Here is a 21,348-nt window from a genome sequence, read left to right on the forward strand (position 1 = left end):
AGTGGTTAAGGTTGGCGCACTCCACTTTGGCTACCCAGGTTCACAGGTTCATATCCTGCAGACCTACACCACTCATCAGCCACACTGTGGCAGCAATCCATATATAAAGTAGAGGAAGATGGGCACAGATGTTAGCTCAGGGCTAACCTTCCTCAGCCAAAAAAAAAAAAAAAGTATAATTTCTCAGTCACCTAAAGTAAAGCATGAAACAATTCTTTTCAGAATTTCTTGCCCAATACTATGAGGAAGATGTAATTTAGTAAAATAATAAGCCCTGTGTCATAAAACATAAAGTAATGCTGATGGTTTTGTTTTGCTTTGGTTTGTTTTAGTTTGTTTTTAACAATTTGAGTAACTATGCCTCTTTTATCAAATTACTTGTGAGCTGTGAAGTATACAGGTCAGGGTTTTTGCTTGTTTTTGCGTGTGTGGCTGCTTTTGCATGCTCTTGTTCATTTAGAGCACCAAATTAAATGTATTCGTTCACTCAATCATTCCATAAACATTTGACCATTTACAAAATGCCAGATGCTGTGCCAGAAACTAGAGATAGAATGGCAAACAGAGGGCAGGCATGGCCCCTGCCCTCAGAACCTGGGTTAGTAGAGTAAGCATCATGTAATAAACATAAAATTGTATCTGTGAAGTGCCAGAACAAAGAGATCTAGTGCTATTAGAATATATAATAGTACGAAAACTAGACCTTGACAGAGATGTCAAAGAAATTTCCCAAGGGAGGATGATTGAACTGAAACGTAAAGAAGAGGGTAATGGTTGGGCACTGTCCATGGGGGTAAGTGTAGGGACAGTTTTGCAAACAGAGAAACCAGCATTTGAAAAGCACTGATGTGGCACATGTGAGGAACCAAAAAAGAAGAAAAGCGCACTCCTGTGACTCAAGTGCAGTGTGTGGGGGAGAACATGGTGCTAGTCTCAGCCTCAGCTGCAGACTCGGGTTGAGTGACCTGGGACAAGTCACTCAGCCTTTCCAACTCTGTTTCTTCTTCCATGAAATGGAGTATAATGGTATTGTACCTCCTCATATGCTGGAAATAATTAACTGTGCTAGAAGTCTTTGTCTTATCATTGGGCTTCTTTGAAATTGTTCCTAGTCTCCTTTCTGTCAAAATCTACTGACATCTTTGTTTTAATAATGCTTAAAATTAGATGTGTCTTAGCTTTTACTCACTACCTTTTTGCTTTCAGAATTATTATCCCTTTCCTTTCCCTTTTTATGGTCACTGGAACCAGTATTTGACTCCAGGTTTCCCTAGGCTCAACCTTTGAGTTATCTTCTGAGTAATTCTCCCACTTCCTAATCCCCATATCCAGACAAGGATCAAGAATTGTCCTTTCAATACCTTCCTAGGTAGACTGCATTTAACCTGACAGACAGCTTTTCTTCAAGAGTGGTTTTGATCACAACCTGACAAACACCACAATCTGCCTCAAAAATTAAAATATCCTACATAATCCAACCAGTTCTATTTGCATTTTGCCTACCACCATTTAGTCTTTGTCAATACTCATACGTATTTTTACATAGTCATATCTATTTTCAGCTACTGCCTAGAAGTGGATTCAGGATGAAAGCATTGTATAGTGGGAAAAGAACTGAATTATTCAGGTCCTAGTCACTAATTCAGGGACCTCAAACAAGTCACTTAACCTTTCTGAATATGTTTCTTCTATAAAAGTGAAGATAGTTGTATCTGTTTTGCCTACTTTAGAGGGTAATTGTAAGAATCAAGTGAGATGGATATAAAAGCAAATTTTACTTCTAAAGTAGCATACATATTTCATAGACATAGAAGACATATTTCAGATGATTTCCAAATCTGTATTTTCAACCCTCAATATTCATTCATCTCTTTCTCTAGAACCACATCTCCTGAGGCATCCTAAAGAATACTCAAGTTTGTGTGTTTTGCCAGCAACTGGAACTTCATCCAGAAAATCAAATTCTTAATCTTCTTTCCCATACTATTTTTTCTTCTCCGTTGCTCCTCTAAAATGAAGTAGGAATTGGATTAAATCCCTTTTATTTTGTCTCCTTTCAGTGTTTCCATCAGTGAACACCTGTCCATCTAGGTTTTCCTGAATCTCAATATCATCTTAGATTTTCTCTTTACCTTTAACTCTCCAATGCCAAAGTGAACTCCAAGCTTTTTAGCAATTCTAGCACTATAAATTTCTAGGATGGAGTCTTCCCTGGCTCCCTCCACATACACACAGTTACTACCTCATCTTTACACAGGAACTTCACAGCTAGATGGGAGTCCACCTTTCTTTCTTCTTTACAAGAAGAAATTCGTTATAATCCGTCTGCATCTAGCACCAGAAAACAGCATTTTTCGGCATTATTCAGACTGCATTCATTCTCCTTGACCTCCCTGCAGTATTTGACACTGTTGATCACTTACTATTTCTGAACTATTACCCTTGTCTTTCAAGATGTGACTGTCTTCCTCTTTCTCCTCTGATTATTTTAATGGTCTTTTATCTGTCTCTCTTTCCGCCTTAATCTGTGGTTCTCATGGGAGTGAAATTACTAGGGAGATTTTTTAAATACACACTTATACACATTCCTTGGACAACCAGCTTAAAAGCATAAGCTTACAAAAAGAAATTACTCATTCCTATAATAGTAATCACCGATTTCTTTTCTACTGAATCATATCCCATCCCAAGTCCTTTAAAATTCTGTTCAAAATTCATTTCTCATGAAGTTTTCACAGCAGCCCCAGTGAAATTAACATTTTTGTGCCTTAACATTTATGTGCAAGTAATAAAATATGTTTTTAATAGAGTAAATTGGAACCAAGAGTTTTCTGTAAAAACAAGCTGTCTAAAAAAGGTGAAATTAGCAGTGTGTCTTAATTTTTTAACCGTATTTGCTAAATTCAACATAGTATCCTGGAAAAGTCTATTTAGTTAATAGGTAAAAGTATAGTTTAGTTAAAAACTTAGTTAATATATTTTACCAATGTTCATTTCTTAGTTTTGACAATAATACATTGTTATGTAAGATGTTAACATTAGAGAAGCAGGTAAAAGGTATACATGAACTCTGTATGCTATGTTCCCAACTTCTCTGTAAATCTAGATTTATTCCAAAATAAAAGTCTTTTTAAAATACTGTATTTGATTAATTATGGTAAAGAGATCATCTCCCTCAACACGGATTTCTGTAGGTGAGACTTGGAACCCTAAAGGTTGAAAGTTCAGTATCACCAAGCAAATTAGTGGCAAGTCTTATGGCTCCCTACTTAAGGTTGTCTCCACTGCCTATACTTTCGATGATGTAGTCAGAATACATCAGAGTACAAACCTGATAAAGTAAGCTTCATCAAGTAGATGCCAGTTAATGCCATTGACTGACTTACCTTCAGAGTAATGTCCACTTACCTATTCCCACAGTTATGACCATCCCGTAAAATCAAGAGACTCTAAAGGGTGTACATATGTGTATGTTAATAGTAAGTGTGTTTAAAAAAAGAAAAACCTGCACAGTTACAGATTAATAGCTTGATGGACACTGGTTAAAACAAGAAATCATTTTTATGTCCCTTATAAATAAAACATAGTACTGTACTAAGACCTGTTAAGGATAGTATGACAATAAGTAAAATATTAAATGTTAATTAAGTAAAAATATTTCCTGTGACTTAACAGAAGCAGAATAAATGCAGTAGTAGTCTTCTAAATTTATTCAGGCTTTGAGAACTTTGAAAAGGAGAAAAAGTTATCCTTGTGAAGAGATTGTTTATTCTGCCTAATTCAAGATAGGGGCAGTCCTCATCCTAGTGCTTAGTGGTTTCTTTTTGTGTTATGTTTAGAAAGAATAAGATAGACGTTCAGTGTAAATAATTTTAAAGTAAGCTCTTACATTAATGTCAAAGTCTAATTTGGTAACCTTTCTTACCAATCTTTTAAATTTAAAGTTTAAATCTAATCCCTAGACTTTTTTCCCTCTTTCTTAGACTTTGATTCTCAAAGTAATACGTACTCATAAACTACTTCAGTAATCCAAAATGTATAAAACACTTTGAAGACATCTTTTTTTCTCTCTCAGCTCTCCCTGCACCCCACCACACATACACACAAAATCCTCAAAAGTACAAATTAGTACATTTGTACAGTACGTTTTCAGATATTTGTATGCATTTTATGTTTTTTAATACTGAAATCATAGCATATATACTGCTTTGCAGTTTCCCTTTCCCCCCGTTACGTAGCACGAATATGAGGACATCTTTAAATGTCAGCACATATGTGTCTACCTCATTCTTTTTTCAACCACCTGCATAGTGTAATGTGTTAAAAGGCTGTGCCAGTATTTCCAATTTCTTGCCATAATTAAAAATGCTGCAGTGAATATTCTTAAGTGCATGTATTTATGTACTTATGTAAGTTTATAGCTATTATCCTGAAAAAAATTCCTGGACATAGAATTCCTGGATCAAAAGTAAACACATTTTAAACTTCTATATTGGTTCCTAAGTAACTCTACACAGGAATTGGGATTTGTACCAATATATACTCCTATCCACATTTAAGAGAGTGCCCATCTCTCTAAACCCTCAACCCTCTAGATATTACTAACTTTTTAGTCTTCCCCGGTTCAGTGGATGAAAAGTGGTATCTTGTTTTAATTCACATTTATTTAATTATGAATTCAGTTATACATCATTTCATACATTATTCATTTATATTTGTATTTCTTTGGACAGTCCATATCCTTTTCTCATTTTTCTCTTGAGTTTTGTGGGTTTTTTCTCCCGTTCACTCTTTTGACTGTATATGGTATTCACGCTAGTAGTTTTGAATGGCCCAGAATGGTCTTTAAACTTTTATTGCACCCATTTGCCCTTTTGCAACAAATTATATCTCATCTGCAAATGGACAAGTTTCTATTTGTGAGCTGTTTTATGTAAGTAGATACAGATAGATTTTATTTGATCTTGAAATTCCATTAGATTTTTCACTGTTCATTGTGTACATTACAGTTGTTTCAAAGAGCTTTTGAATATTATGTTTTTGCAGGCCTCTGACATTCAGGCAAGGACAGTAATACTTACCTGGTCACCTCCTTCCAACTTCATTAATGGCGAAACAGATGAGACTACTGTACCAGAGCTCTATGGTTATGAAATTCTGGTCTCAAGTACTGGAAAAGATGGAAAATATAAAAGTGTATATGCGTAGGTATTTGTTATGTTTTACTCCCTCCCATTGTGTAAGTTAATGGTTAAGAGCTTAGTAGTAATTTCTTCTATTTTTTTCCCTCTTCATGCTTTTATTTTGAGTCTATAAATTGACCAGTGATAGCGATTTCAGTGTAAATAGTGCAAATGCCAGCTGTTACACATTTCCGTCTACACTTCCTTAGAATAATCACTTTCATTGGCCACATTCAGCTTTTTTATTTTTCATTAGACCGCCTAATAGATGTTTCACTATTCCCATATTCCTGAGGCATAAATATAAAATTGTCGTTTGTAGAAGCCAGGCCCAGAAATGGAGAACTCTTAGATTTTGAACTCATGAAATGTGGTATTGCTCCTCTAAGGAGCTAGGTTGAATTCTTTTATGTACAAGCTCATGTCCTATTGTAAAATGAATATGGTACCATTGTTCCTCATTTGTACGTTGACATGTTAATAATCATATTTTGAAAACTTACCACAGTTCTTTTTCCTTTATTCAAAAGTGTTATACACCAAGAAGCCTTAGGAAGAATCATTGGCTAAAATTGTGACATTTATGACTGATGGTTGTAAAATAAATTATTTTTCTGCCCTTATTTATATAGAAGTTGCTTATTCTAATAAAAAAAAGAAAGAGTGAAGTCAATTTTTAGTTATAATTTAAGCACCAGGAAGATGGTAAAGGAGATGGTTAGTCATTTGAATGATCATAATTAACATAAAACACTGTATGCATCAGCCTTCTTGGTATCTTTTTTCAAAAAATAGCTAGTATAGGAAAGAAAAGAAAGTCAAATTGCCCCAGTGACTATCATCTAGTAACATAAGGTTATGGAAAATATCCTGTCTCCTCCTCTCTTTTGGGACTTCCTTGTGTTTATTCATTTTTCTTAAAAGAGACGAACCTACCTAAGGGGCAAATAGGGGATAAAGGACCATCAATGTAATGGTTTCTTTTTGTGTTAATTGCTGTTTCTAGTTAGATGTGGCTGCCTGCTAAGAAGAAGGGTTTATTTCCATTTGCAGCGTGACCAGAGAGCACGAGAGGGACATTAGTCACCTCCTTTACCCTATCCTAATTAAGGTCTCTTCTGAGGATGCTGCAGCAGCTGTTCAGTTCATTAAAGTGTACTTCCATCAGTGAGACATGTTTTCTTTCTCATAAGATTTACTGGCTTTGATTTGAGCAATAGGGTAGCTGGAAGGCAAGAGGGGCAGGGTTGGGAAGAACTCCATAAAGTGGAGAGGAGAGAAACTTAGCTGAAAGAAATGGAACAGAGAACAGTGATTAAAAGGAAAGAAATAGGAAATGGGCTGGTTTGTTGGCTACATACCCAAATAATAGTTGTATCAAATGATTATTGTAAGAAGATATGTACTGTTGTATTTGAAGCATGGGAGTAAAGCATGGGAGATGCTTTACTTCAAATAATGATGCACTTTTTTTCTTCTCTACTCATTAAACTGTAGTATCTTATATAAAGTTCCATGTTATCTTCTAATGGAATGCAATAGTGGCAGACTCCTTGTAAAAATTTGTAGTTTTGCTTTCATTAGTACATGTGTTATTTAGCATTTTAACTGTACAAAATGGATTTTTAAATAATTGAAAATGATTCCATTTCTTCAGTAAGCTAAATATCTTCCCTGACTCCACTCAAACAAAAAACAAACCCTGATTTATACAGTTGATTTGCTTAGCACACCTTTTTGTTTTAAAGTGGTATGCAGGTACATACTTAAGTTTCACACATATCCTAATTACATAAATTCCACATTGATGGAATCTGAATATGTTTATAGTTGGTAAAGTAAGAAGCTGTATCATTTCATAAAGTGCCACAGACTGTAGTGTACACCATGCAAATCCTCTGGAAATGCTTTATTTATCAGACAATGAAATATTACCTTTTTTCCCCCAGAGGAGAAGAAACAAGTGTCACCTTAAATGATCTGAAACCAGCTACAGATTACCATGCAAAGTAAGGAATTCCTGTGTGTTGCTTTGATATGATATAGCATAGTTGTTTTTTTAAGTCATTTCCTTAAAAACCTAGAATATAATTTAGATATTAATTTTGGATTAAAAACATGGACTTTGTGGACTTTGGTTTTTCTTTTGGTATAATTATCAGCACTTTCCCAAGAAAACAAAAACATTTAACTCAAATGTTATATTGAAGGGTTAATCACCCTGTTTATAGGACCTAGGGATTGGAATGAATATGTAAGTGATAATGTATAATATGTCTATGATATTTAATTTAGCACTGGGAAATGGTCCCAGCTTTTGAAATTTTTACAAAACAGAGTCATAAATAAGTGATTCGAACTTGCGTATTTTTGCTACATTCTGTTTTGGAAAGAGTTTGGGATATTACAACTCTTAGAATTTCACAACATCTAATTGGGGATGATTTAGATATTGTTTTACTCTGTGCAGTTCTTCTATTATAATTTATCAAAATTTTATAAACCAGGGCCTCCCCAGCTGGGGCTCATTTAGTCAGTCACCTCCATTTTTGAAAAGAGCATTTGCGGTTGGGATTATTCCTATTAAACTATTAAATTAAATCTTCAATTATACTTCCTATGGCTCAACCCAAAGTACTGTCCAACTTACTATTTTTCAGACTGTGGATTGCAACCATTATTGAATCGTGAAATTAATTTTGTGGGTTATAGTCCATACTTTTTCAATTAAATATAATCAAATGGAATAGATAGTATCTGTATATTACCCCTGGTTAGGGATATTGTTTCAGGACATTTGTGTGTGTGTGTGTAAATATACATTGCACAGACATGGTTATGTCATGATTTAAAATGTATTTCTTACTTTGGGTTGCAGTGAAAAAAAAAGATGAAAGCCACTGATCTATTTTTCTTTCACTTTTTAAGGGCCATGCTTAACTTCTAATACACATTTTTCTCAATAAAACATTTAGAGGGTACCTTACTAACTTGCAAGTAATTAAAGGTGATGCTGTTGAAGGTAGGATACAGTGATTCTGCGAGGTAAAAATTGTTTATTTTATGACCATAGAGTCCAAGCAGAATACAATTCTATAAAAGGAACTCCTTCAGAAGCTGAAAGCTTCACCACCTTGAGCTGTGAACCTGACATACCTAATCCACCAAGGATAGCCAATCGGACCAAAAATTCACTCACTTTGCAATGGAAGGTGAGAATATTCTCCAGAGTATTTCCAACTGAATATTTATTTCCTTTTTTTCCCCCCCATAATATTAATTTTCAGTTGTTTTGGGGGACAAAAAGAACTTTATTAATGGTTTTTCTTACTATATGTAAATATAGCAGAAAATATTGATTTATAATTAGCAGTCCTTATTATACTGGGCATGTGATGACATTGAGAGTCTCAACAGCGATTCTCAAGCTCATTATTACTTTTTATATTTTGTATTGATGTCTTTATATCTTAAATTTTATCTTAAAATGAGGTTCATAATAACAACTAGACTCATAGTTTAAAAAATATCAATATAATGTTTTAAAGGAGGAATAAAGTTATTTTTATTAGAATAATATATGTGTTAATATATAAATGTTTGGGCCCAGCTACACAAGAAGATGTAATGAAGTGGACAGACACTGTACCTAGAATTGGTAATTTAAATACCATGGACAACATTGTCATTGGTGACATGATTTGATATATGGATTTTGGTAAATTTCTGAGCGAAATTAACTAGTCTTTCCCAAATCGCACAGTAGTTGCATTTTGGGGAAATTCAGTAACTGTTAAAACTATGCGAAAAATACCTTGTAAAATGGAATTAGGTTCTAGGCCTCTGATCATTATAAACAGATATTTCACCTACATGGTGCTGGACATCCAAAAGTCCTAGAGAAAGAGAAAAATCGTTCATTTGTATTGATTGTCCTACACTCTGTAGGACTGTTAGCATCCTTGATCTCCTCCCCCTATCATTATTGTGATGATCAGATCCCCCAAAATTTCAAAACATGCCCTGGAAGGAAGTACTAAGTTAGCGACCATTGATTTACAGTGAGAAAATAACTATTCATCTTGATTTAATTATCTCTTCTTACCTCAAGAGCAAAACTCAGGACTACGTTGCTTTCTGAAAGCTTTTGAAAATTTGGAGCTAACTACTTGTTCGGAGCTTGTTTAGTCTCTAGTTCTTCTGAGGATATTAGATGCTTTTTGTAGTTACAAAGTACTTTTAGTGCACATAAATCAGGCAAGTATGTACATATATACATTTTCATATGTGATAAGTATGACTAATTTTATTTCCTGTCACCTAGGGTAGCCTTTTATTTATCAATATGCTCAGGCCCTTTCCTTTGGTAGGGCAATTGGGGTAGCAGCCTAGCGCCCTTCGTGAAGGTTGGGATTTCTATATAGGACACTGCTGTTTATTCTGAAGATAATTAAAATTGGATTTTGAACTTTGTCTTTAACCATATCCCAATAGGCCTGTACAAGATGTAAACACTGCCACTAGTTGCTCATGCAATGCCCAGGCTTGCCCAAGAAATGGTCCTATATATACACACAGTAATCAGATGGTTGGGGAAAGATATACCATTGTTATTATTACTGGGGATAGTATTATATACCTCAGAGTTATTGGGAGAGTTATCGGATCATATCTGTATAGCCCATAGCACAATGCCTGGAACATAATAAGCATAGTAATTATTTAAAGTTGAAAAAAACTGGCTTTGAGTAGTTTAGTGGCTTAAATATCAGATCTTTTGACTCTGCTGCCTCATATAATCTAAAAGTATTACTCTGGGAGTTAACATGTATGAGAACAGTGGCATGGGTCGGTACTTGGGTAGCGGTTGAGAGAAGTATTTTATCAGCTGACATTGTTTAGAATGCTAGTGCATGGTGATGGTAAAAATCTGACTGAAATTGGTCTTTTGCTCTTTTGTTATTGCTAGTACCTGGGCAGACCTTCTATTTATTGCTCAGCCCTGGAATACTGCTGGGTTAGGAGCACTGGATTTGTGTCAAATAGACCAAATTCAGTTCTGCCTTCACTCTTAATGACTGTGTGATCTGGGACAGATTATTTGGGCTCTTCAAGCCTCCATTTCTTCTTTTGTACATTTCACATAATAGTACTTCATAGAGTTGATGTGAGGATTAAATGAGATAAGGTGAAACAACTTCACAAATAATAATTTCCCTTCTGACTCAAAGAAAAACTGGAGGATAGGTCACAAGTCATTCAAGGTGGACATTTTAACAGCCTCACAAAAAAAGTAGACAAAATTAAGCAAAGTAAATATGAGACCTTAGCAACTAGACTAGAGCAATCTGGAGTCATTAACTCTAGGGAAATATGTTTTTACCCCACTCACTTCCTGCTGAGACTTGAAATCTTCTCTCCCTTTAGATTCTCTTCCTCCGCTTTGTAAGATTTGGAGTTTCCTAAGGATTTTTCTCTGCACCTTTCTCCTTATAGTCACTTTTATGTGCCACTGCTGTGCCAATCAGTGATCTGTTACTACAACTTACACAGAAAATTCTGGTCATGCTAACCAGTTAAAAACTGCAAGTTTTAAAATTTTTTGAACAAAAGATCTGTGTTAGTATTCAACAAATAATTTGGACTGTCATGTTGTAAAAGACTCTTTATTAAAAACTTCACAATACTTAATTGTTGTTTACATAGTTGGCAATATTATTTAAAAACTGGATAGAGTCCAGAAAATTATAGAAGTTCTCTGGAGAACCATTTAAAAATTTAAGATTATTTAATTTTGATAAGAGGAGTCTTAGAGTTAATTGTCTTCAAATAGGTGAAGTTATTATAAGGACAGTAGTGATCAGTTCTGCATATAAATGAGAACTAAAGAGGAAATAGGTTCTGAAATTGTGGAAAGAAAATTCAGGTAGAAGTAACATTGAAATTCTTGAGTTCTAGAGTGATTAAATACTGGAATAAAATGCCAAGGGAGACTGAAATTTTCACCACTGATAATTAGCAGATTGTTGAATCAGCAGTCTCAGGTAATTGGCACATTGGATCTAAAAGCAGCGATCCAGACATGCCCTCGTATGCCCTCTTGGGGTTCCTTTCAGCACCCTTCTTTCACTCCTTGAGGTATTACACAATATTACATTTAGATTGTAAGGTGAGTTTTAATGAAAATGACAGGATGGATCCTAAGAGCTTAAAGCCGATAAAACCTGATAAAAGGCAAAGTGATTTTTTTTTTTAAACAGATTATAAAAGTTAAGATAATTCTTGCTAAAAGAGATTGTTCAGTCTTCAGAAAAACTTGAGTAGCTTCTTGCTGTTTTCTTTCCTTGAATTTAAAAAGATTATGGGGTATATAATACATGTATTTCTGTATTCTCTATGCAGATGATTTCCATGCTAAATCACAGAGAACATCTGCAACACAATAGATTCCTTAGATTAGATCATCACAATATCTTTTACAAAAGTACTGATTTTTACTCACTTTGTTTTTCCGTGTTTGTTTTAGGCACCGAGTGACAATGGTTCTAAAATCCAAAGCTTTATTTTAGAATGGGATGAGGTAAGTAAATTAAGTCTTTTTAAATTAGGCTAAAATTGTGTGCATATCCTCAGGCAGAAATGACCTTTTTTGTTTTAACAGTTAAGTTTTTTCCTCTTTAAAAACAACGTGAACGATTTCATGTGGAGCATGAGTAAATTGATGGTGTTCTTAGAAAACAGTACTGACTAGACCTCCCTGTGTTTTGTTTTGTTTTCCACTAAACCACCACCATCAAAGCTGTCACTTTGGTAATTACCCTGATGAAGGAATTTTTTTTTCACATCAGCCTTAAAGGCACGTGTACTCGTTTATTATGGCTGCTTTAACAAATTACCACAGACCTGGTGGCTTAAAACAACACACATTTATTCTCTTATAGTTCTGGAAGCCAGAAATCCAAAATGGTTTTGGACACACCAAAATCAAGGTGTCACCATGGCCATGCTTCTCCAGGGACTGTAGAGGAGAACCCATTTCCTTGCCTTGTCCAGCTTCTAGAGGCTGTCCTCGTTACTTGGTTTATGGCCATATCAGATCCCCTTTTCTCCCCCTGTTGCCATTATACATTGCCTTCTTCCTCTTCTGTCTTCAACTCCTTCTCTGCCTCCCTCTAAGGATGTTTGTAATTCCATTTAGGGCCCACCCAGATAGTCTAGGATAATCTCTCCATCTCAGAAGCCTTAACTTTAATCACCTCTGTGTAGTCCCTGTTATCATATAAGATAACATCCACAGGTTCTAGGGATTAAGATGTGGATATCTTTGGGGGGCCATTATTCAGTCTACCACAGCAAGCATACTGGACTGTATTGTTTAGTACTTTTACTGTCATTTATGATGTTCCCTCTTACCCTGCTGCTAACACCATAGCTAAGAGGAGGGGCCAAAGGGAGTAGAAGAAATTCCATTGATAATTTGGGAATGCAGCAGTATATTAAAAGAGTAATGAAATACAACCAAGTAGATTTTATTCCATTAGTTCTTAGAGAATTCAGAAATAGGAAATCTATTACTATTTCATGGTAAGTTAGAAGAAAAACCATATCATCTGGATAAGTTATGAAAAGATATTTGCTAAAATTTAGCACCCATCCAGTTAAAACTCAAAACAAATTAAGAATAGAAAGGTAAATTCTTATTTGATAATTATTTTTATATTAAGTGAAGTACCATCACTGAACAATAAAAGCATTTCTAGTCAAAGCACAAACCAGTCAAAGTTGCCAGTTATTCCCACCTTTGTTTAACATTATTCAGGACATTATAGTTATTGCAGTATGGTTTGGAACCAGAACAAGAAGTACAGCCATGGTGGCTGGGCAGGGGGGCAAAATTATCATTATTTAAAGAAGATATGATTTTCTATTTAGACAACTCAGTAGAATCAACTGTAAAGATTATTAAAACTAACAAGAGAGTTTAGTAAAGCAGCCAGATATGGATTAAAGGTTTTCTTTGAAGCTGATATCACCCTGAGCACCCTTTCTCTCTACCAACACAGTAAAGAAAGATGAATGGAGAAAGAGAGACTTGTCCATTTTATGTAGCACCCTAAATTTCCAAAACTCTTGAGTTGTCCTGAGCTGCAGACTTTTCTCTCCCATCTTATTGCCTATAATTGGGCTTTTCTCTCTGCTTATAATCTTTCATTGTTACATCTAAGCAGTAGTGGCTCCAAACCCTTTATTTTAAAGAAGCTTAGCAGCTGTCTAGGTGGGGGTTTAGGATGAGTTGGGGACCTTTTCCTAAAACTGTTTGCATAGAACTTTTCATAGGATGAGGAATACCGCCAGTTGTGCGTATCAAAAATCACCCTGTTTTCACCACTACCAGTCCCCCCATAGAGATTGTGGGGTCTATACCTGGGAAGAGTTTCTTTCATTAAAGCCAGAGGTTTAGCATCAGCTAAAACAGGGTACTTATTTCAAGAGTATGCAAAGATACCTACTCTCCAGTTGTTGAACTCTGCATTTAATGATCAGTAAATATCATATAAAAGATGTGTGTTATCTCAACTTTCTCTTGAGATCTGTGGTGTGCACGGTAACAAAGATGACTTTTAATATACACTAGCTACTATGTTACTGTCTGTCAATTAGGAATTGATGTGTATTTATCTTTTTACAATAATGATACAATAATTTCTTTTAGGGAAAAGGAAATGGAGAATTTTGTCAGTGTTACATGGGCTCACAGAAGCAATTTAAAATTACTAAATTGTCACCAGCGATGGGTTGTAAATTTAGACTATCAGCCAAAAATGACTATGGTACAAGGTAAGACATATTTTAATGTAGATATCCTAGATTATCCAGTCAACTTCTTTGTGTAAATTCTTCACAGTCCAAATTATCCACTAAAAATTATGCTTTAGTTTGTCACTTTGTTGATACAGTTAATATGTATTACTGGCCTAGCAAAAGCTGTAAGAGAATGTCTTAGTTACATAAATGCAGTTTTAAAAGAATACTGATTCATTTTAGGTATCTGACCTGGTTGCCGTAAAGATACCAAATCCAAGATATATTATTTGGATTATAATTAATCATCAAAATTGTCATTTTCAAAAAAATGACATTTATCAAAAATGAGTTGTTTAGCTTTAAAAATAACTTTTTTTTCATTCCTTCTTAAAAACCATTTGTTTCAACAGTGGTTTTAGTGAAGAAGTCTTATATTACACCTCAGGCTGTGCACCTTCTATGCCAGCAAGTCCTGTGTTAACAAAGGCTGGGGTTACTTGGTTATCCTTACAATGGAGTAAACCCCTAGGAACACCATCAGATGAAGGAATTTCTTACATTTTAGAGATGGAGGAAGAAACTTCAGTAAGTATGAATATGTATTTTAAATAGAGTATTTAAAACATCTTTTAGTGTGGCACTAATCTTGATACAGCAAATATTGCCACGATAGTTAGATCCTTCCCCAAATCCTTTGAATCCTTAGTAGGTTATTGTTTGGGAGAAGACAGTTTTGGTTTTTTTAATGTGTAGGAGGGGGTTTTGCTTTTTATGTGTGTTTGAATGTATGTTTGTGCCTGGCAGCAACAGCATTTTAAATATATATGTTTTGGAGAAAATAAAGTGGGGAAAAATCACCACAGCCTTCTAGATTAAGCAGCTCTAAAAGATAAGGAAATAATGTGTCTGCCCTTCTCCAGCTGTGTTCATATACTGCTTCCCTGCAAGTGCCATAGAAGATTTGAAGAGCCTCATAAGACTATGGTACAGCCTGAATCTAGTTACCAGTGGCTCATCTCCCATGAGCTGGAACCAAGCTGAATAAGAGTTAGGGTGTCTTCTGTTAGTTCTTGTAGTTCCATAGCTTTTCAGAGCTACTGTGAGGCAATATGAGTCAAGAATAGCATTGGTCCACTCCTAGGTATATACCCAGGAGAATTGAAAACAGCTGTTCGTAAAAACATTTGTACACAAATGTTCATAGCAGCTTTATTCATAATAGCCAAAATGTGGAAATAACCCAAATGTCCATCAGCTGATGAATGGATAAACAAAATGTGATATATATCTTTCAGCCATATAAAGGAATGGAGTACTGACACATGCCACAACATGAATGAACCTTGAAAACATTATGCTAAGTGAAAGAACTCAGTCTCAAAAGACCACATAAATTACGTTGTTCTGTTTATATTGATATGGGCAAATCCATAGAGACAGGAAGTATATTAGTGGATGAGAAAAGAGGGGAAGTGACTGCAAACCAAAAAATAAAATATGGGCTTTATTCTGGAATTAGGAATTAAGTGATGGTTGTATAACCTTGTGAATATACTCTAAGTCATTGAATTTTATACTTTAAAATGGGAATTTTATGGTGAATTATATCTCAGATTTAAAGAAAATTTTTTTTTAAAGATTTTATTTTTTTCTTTTTTCTCCCCAAAGCCCCCCGGTACATAGTTATATTCTTAGCTGTGGGTCCTTCTAGTTGTGGCATGTGGGACACCGCCTCAGCGTGGCTCAATGAGCAGTGCCTTGTCCGCACCCAGGATTCGAACCAACGAAACACTGGGCCACCTGCAGCAGAGCGCTTGAACTTAACCACTCAGCCTCAGGGCCAGCCCCGCAAATTTTAAAAATTTTAAAAATAACATTGAGAAAGTAGTGAAGCATTAATAGCAATCCCAAACCTAAGTGACATCCCTACCAACACAACCAACCATTCATTTAGTCACCTAAACACAACTTTGTGTTCAGAGCAAGTTAAATATGTTAGTTACAGTTCTGTTTAGCTGTTGCAACATCTGTCTGGGAAATTCCTGCTAGTTCTAGGGATAAGCTTAATGATGACAAAGTTAACATTGGCTCTGACTCCTCCCTCAGCACAAAGATCTTCTCCTGGCTACTGTATTTACTGAGAATCTGAGGTCTCTCTCATCCTCCTACAAATATTTAGTAGCATTTCTGGATCTGTCCACTCAAGATAGAAGCATCAAAGTAAGGATTACACTCAACAGAGCATTAATCACTGCACATAGTAGAAAATGAAGAACACCTGAATCTTTTCACATACTTGTTGTTCCCCATATTTCTGCTGTAACACATTCAGTGAAGACTTGTTTTCCCTTTGTAGGGATATGGTTTTAAGCCTAAATATGATGGAGAAGATCTTGCTTACACAGTGAAAAATCTCAGACGTAGTACAAAGTATAAATTTAAGGTAAGTTTTGAAAGCCCTTAAAAGATTTTTGTTGTTCTTATTGTTCCTGTTATTTTAAAGCCATGTACATACCTCACTCCTTAGTTTTAAATCTTAAGTAATTTTGGCCTTTTCTAATGAGCTTTATTGTTTTACTTTCTTGCTGTATAACAGTGCTTCTCAAACTTTTTATATTTAAATTCAAAACAATTTTAATGTTTTATGAAACTCTTATTTGTATAATGTGAACAGATGTCTTTTAATATCTGGCTGTTGTTAAACATACTCAGAATATGATTTTTTGGCAGAGATACCAGAAAAAGTAATGGTATTTTTTTCTCAGTACATCATATCAAATGGTGCACAATTTCACTTGTCCCATTACTGGTAGTCACTTGATGAAGGTGATATCTGCCATGTTTCTTCACTGTAAAGTTGTTCTTTTTCCTTTTGTAATAAGTATTTTGTAAATACTATGTTAAACATCTTATTCCTCATCAAACTTTTACCCACTAGTTTTAACACTCATTGATAATTCTTGCCTGAATCAATTATTACTATGATTAATGGTTGCCAAGTAGTGATTTTTTTATTTTATTATTCCTTCTAGATTTATTAGTTGGCATTATACTACAAGGAAAAGCTTTCTCTTCCTCATTTATATTAGAATGAACTCATGGATTCCTGTATCTTGAGTGGGTTATGTTTTGTTACCATGGTTATCAATTGTGAGGGTCAAATTGTCTCAGATTTGGGAGCCCCTTCAAACTGGCTTCTGATTCCTTTTGACATGTCCCTCTATCATTCTTTGAGCCCTTCCTTTTTGGCACATGATATTCCAGTCTTGTCTTATACTTTCCCTTCTTCAACCTTGGAATTGGCCATCTCTCAAAGCACCTGGGTCCTTTTAGTGGACAGTAGCATTTACAACCCAAGGTCTAGGTAGTAAGTATACTTACTGCTAAAGGGGTTTTGCTCCTCCTGGGCACCCTCTCACTGGACAGAGCTAGGAACTATATGTATGTATATGTTTTTTGTATATATATATATACAGTTTACATGCACAAACACATTTACAACTGTGTTTCTATATATATCTATTTTTAAAAATCATGAGTTCACACCATATCGCCACAGGTTAATTCTAGTTTTCTCCTTTCCTTATTTCCAACCACCTTCATCATCAGTGAGAGACTTTGCCCCAGTTATGTTCCATATATGTACTTTTCGGCTCAAACTCCTTCTCTTCCCCTCATACCCTTCCCTAAGGTCCTGCTCAGAGTGTTTGAGTTCCAGCTAGCCAAATGGCTGCTGCCTCCACCCAGTCCACCCCTGTCCTCCAGCACAAATACTTGCCTTGTTTAGCCCACCTTTTGACCTTTGGACTGAATTATTTCACGAGGAAGGCGGAGAGACTCTCAGTGTCATTGTTGCTTGCTTGAGCCATGGAGACTCTACATATCATTCTTGCTCACTTGAAACAGTAGCAAGCTTTGAAAATTCTTCTGCTGTAGAAACTCCTGAAATTCTGTATCCTTCCTAGTATAGCATCCATTCTAGGATATATTTTAGCTCTGACTTGGTCAGTGATAAATGATGCGGGGTTGGTGAGCCGAGGAGTGGAAAGAAAGATTTCTTAGACTCTTAAGATCTGGCAGTAGTGCTCTTTTATTTAGAGAATAGAATAGCATGGGGACAGGACCCATGGGCTGTCAGAGCTCCTGCTGCTGCCCGGAGTTGAGGGTTAGGGGTAATTTTATAAGGCATGGGTATGTGAGTCATTTCTTTACAAGACAAAGGAAAGAACATGAAAAAAAGTTAAAACGGTGTCAGTGCAGATGGGGTCTGGTCGTTGGGTGATCCTATGACTTTTAGACAAGAATCAAATCGGATTAAGTAAAGGTCAGAAGCCACCACCCTAAATCAGTTACATGAGATTGCCAGACAGCAACCAACTTAAGTTCTTGCCTTCCCCATTAAGAGTTTCTAGGGATAAGGTCATCTCTCTTCTTCCTGGTACAGAGAGGGAGGCACCTTTTACAGATAGAGATTTACCTTACAAATGTAAATGTGTCCCAACAAGGGCAAGTTCCATTCCCCAGAGCCTCCCTCCCTGTCCCAGTTTATCAAAAGCAAGCAGCCCAAAACAATCCTGTTGCCAAAGAGACATATCTTGGGGTGGCCAATTTCAGGTCCCTACAAGGTCATCCCCCCTTCCTTCACAAATGCAGATATCTCTCAAAGAGCAAGCAAATTCCAATCCTAGGAGCTTGCTTCTCATCTGCAGTTTTTTAAAATTAACCAGCCTAAAAATCCTCATCAATAAACATTGCTATTTCTCGGCAGGCAGTGCTTGAAGTAGTTATCATACCAGTTATATAAGCCAGCCTACATTTTTGTGCAGTTTTCCCAGAAATACAACAGGATGGTTATTAGTTGATAAATTCAACATTTGAATTTTCCTACCAGTGCTTATTTAATCAAATCATTTCAAATAAATGATAGAAGCCACTGTAAATTGTTTTCACTATCCAAAAGCAAACATAAATTTTATTACTCTTTGAGAACCTTAGAAAGAAAATTTTAATGCTGGGGCCGGCCCGTGGCCGAGTAGTTAAGTTCATGCACTCCACTTCGGTGGCCCAGGGTTTCACTGGTTGGGATCCTGGGCGCGGACATGGCACCGCTCGTCAGGCTGCGTTGAGGCGGCATCCCACATTCCACAACTAGAAGGACCTGCAACTAAGATATACAACTATGTACGGGGGTGATTTGGGGAGATAAAGCAAAAAAAAAAAAAAGAGAGAGAAGATTGGCAACAGTTGTTAGCTCAGGTGCCAATCTTTAAAAAAAAAAAAATTTTAATGTTAATGGGAAATTTGTTATATAGTGCATAATAATTATATTTGTTATGGTTTATTTCATATACTAGTTTCATTTTTAAAACTTATGATAACACTGGGTCATTTTAATTTCCAAATACAGTTTTCATATTTACAAGATTTATAAAATGCCTGAGAAGTATATACATTCATTCCAGTTTTTCTCTCATGATGATACTGGATTATATTTTGCTTCAGTAATGATTGTCATACCAACAGGTCTTTTAAGGGGAAGTTGTTTGTGTCTTTATAATTTGGTAAGTTTATTATAGTTCTTAGAATTCTACTGCCATGAAACCATGTGCCATGGTGTTATTGCCACATAGGGACAAAAATGTGTACACACAACCAGGAGTTAAATTCCTTACTAATTACTGTAAACAAATCTGAAATTTCTCTTTAAAACTGTTTCACTGTGGCAGTCACTCTCAAATTGCAGGGTATAGAATCTCCAAGGAGACAATAGGCTTTTCCAAAAAGCACCCCCAAATAACTGGAGAGGGAAGGGGAAAACAGTGTGTCCCTAAACCACCTCTTAACAAATCACTGGATTGTAGGAGGAGATTATATGCTGGTTTATTAAATAACAAATAAATTAAAATAGTGATAATATCTAGAGCAGTAGTTCTCAAAGTGTGATCACAGGACCATTCTCTCATCACCTGGGAACTTGTTAGAAATGTAAATTCTCTGGCCCCACCCCAGAGCTACTCAATCAGAAATTCTGGGGGTAAGGCCTAGCAATTGATTTTTAGCAGGCCCTCCAAGTGATTCTGATGCTTGCTGAAATTTGAGAAACACTGAACTAGAGGAGAAAAAAAAAAATCCAGCAAATAGAAAATGAGGACTGTATGAAGTATTCTAGAAGCCCAGACATTTCTTTTGAATCTGCCATGTGCTGGGTGCCAGCTGTGAGGGGGTTTTGAATCATTAAATCCTATTGCTGTGTCTCGGTCTTCCTTTTCTAGTGTGACATTGCAGACTCCTCTTTCAAGCAAACATGTCAATATAAAATCTTAACACTCTAAAAAAACTTAAAATCCTAAGCAAAAGCAATAAAAATATTATAATCCAGGAAGTAGTGACTAGATAGTATATTATTGTTTGTAAAGAAATAATAAGCAGGGGCCGGCCCAGTGGCGTAGTGTTTTAAGTTTGCCTGCTCCACTTCAGCAGCCCGGGGTTCACGGGTTCGGATCCCAGGTGTGGCCCTACATACTGCTCATCAAGCTATGCTGTGGTGGTGTCCCACATATAAAATAGAGGAAGATTGGCACAGATCTTAGCTCAGGGACAATCTTCCTCAAACAAAAAGAGGAAGATTGGCAACAAATGTTAGCCCAGGCCAATCTTCCTCACCAAAAAAAAAAAAAAGGAGGAGGAGGAGGAAAGAAAGAAACAATAAGGATATGATTAACATAAAAGAAAATTGTAATATGACCAAATTTACCAAATGCCAGAGTTCTAGGTTCTACACTACGGACAATCCTAAGACAGTCAAAATACCAAAACAAAATTAGAACCATGAAAAAATGTTAAGGACCAAAGAAAAAAGAAAATAAAAATTTAAAGCATAAGATAACAGTCAGAATTCTTAAAATCACTTGAAATTCAGAGTGATAAACAAGCAAACAGTGTTAATTACATCCAGTAGTTCACTGGAAGCTAGGCTAGGACCTGGTGTCCACATTTAAAAAAAAAAAGAATTAAAGGCTTCAGAGGATAATTTCCTCTGAAAATGACTCTGGGCCACTGGAAAGCTGATGCCTTGTTTCCTAAAGTTCCTGAAAAGTAAGTTTTTCAAGTAGCAAGGCTTCTAAAGGTCAAGGTCTGAGTACCTTGAACTGAGAACCCTTAGATATTTTGACTTCAGCTTGTTACTTGTTTCTGAGGCCTTTTCGGAGGTGGAGAGAAATCAAAACAGTTAGCATCTTGAATCTATCAACTTCTCTCATCTTCCGTCCTTGAAATTCACTTAGACATCAGCATCTATGTCAGTACATAGTCATGTCCCTTTCATCTTTCTTATCTTGTCTGGTGTCATTTTATGATGTCT

The 21,348-nt window shown here is 35.8% G+C and overlaps 1 protein-coding gene across 2 annotated transcripts in view; it reads left to right on the forward strand.

Annotated features, from left to right (window-relative positions):
- Positions 1 to 21,348, forward strand: part of FNDC3A (fibronectin type III domain containing 3A) — a 197,051-nt gene that overhangs the window by 151,482 nt on the left and 24,221 nt on the right. For both annotated transcript variants that reach the window (XM_046664277.1, XM_046664278.1), the window contains 7 exons: positions 5,047 to 5,204; positions 7,133 to 7,192; positions 8,257 to 8,395; positions 11,710 to 11,763; positions 13,897 to 14,021; positions 14,399 to 14,573; positions 16,345 to 16,431. In XM_046664277.1, coding sequence (XP_046520233.1) covers positions 5,047 to 5,204; positions 7,133 to 7,192; positions 8,257 to 8,395; positions 11,710 to 11,763; positions 13,897 to 14,021; positions 14,399 to 14,573; positions 16,345 to 16,431 — 798 coding nt within the window. The remainder of the gene's footprint in view (positions 1 to 5,046; positions 5,205 to 7,132; positions 7,193 to 8,256; positions 8,396 to 11,709; positions 11,764 to 13,896; positions 14,022 to 14,398; positions 14,574 to 16,344; positions 16,432 to 21,348) is intronic.

The sequence above is a fragment of the Equus quagga genome, chromosome 6 (assembly GCF_021613505.1).
Source record: "Equus quagga isolate Etosha38 chromosome 6, UCLA_HA_Equagga_1.0, whole genome shotgun sequence".
Lineage (NCBI taxonomy): Eukaryota > Metazoa > Chordata > Mammalia > Perissodactyla > Equidae > Equus > Equus quagga.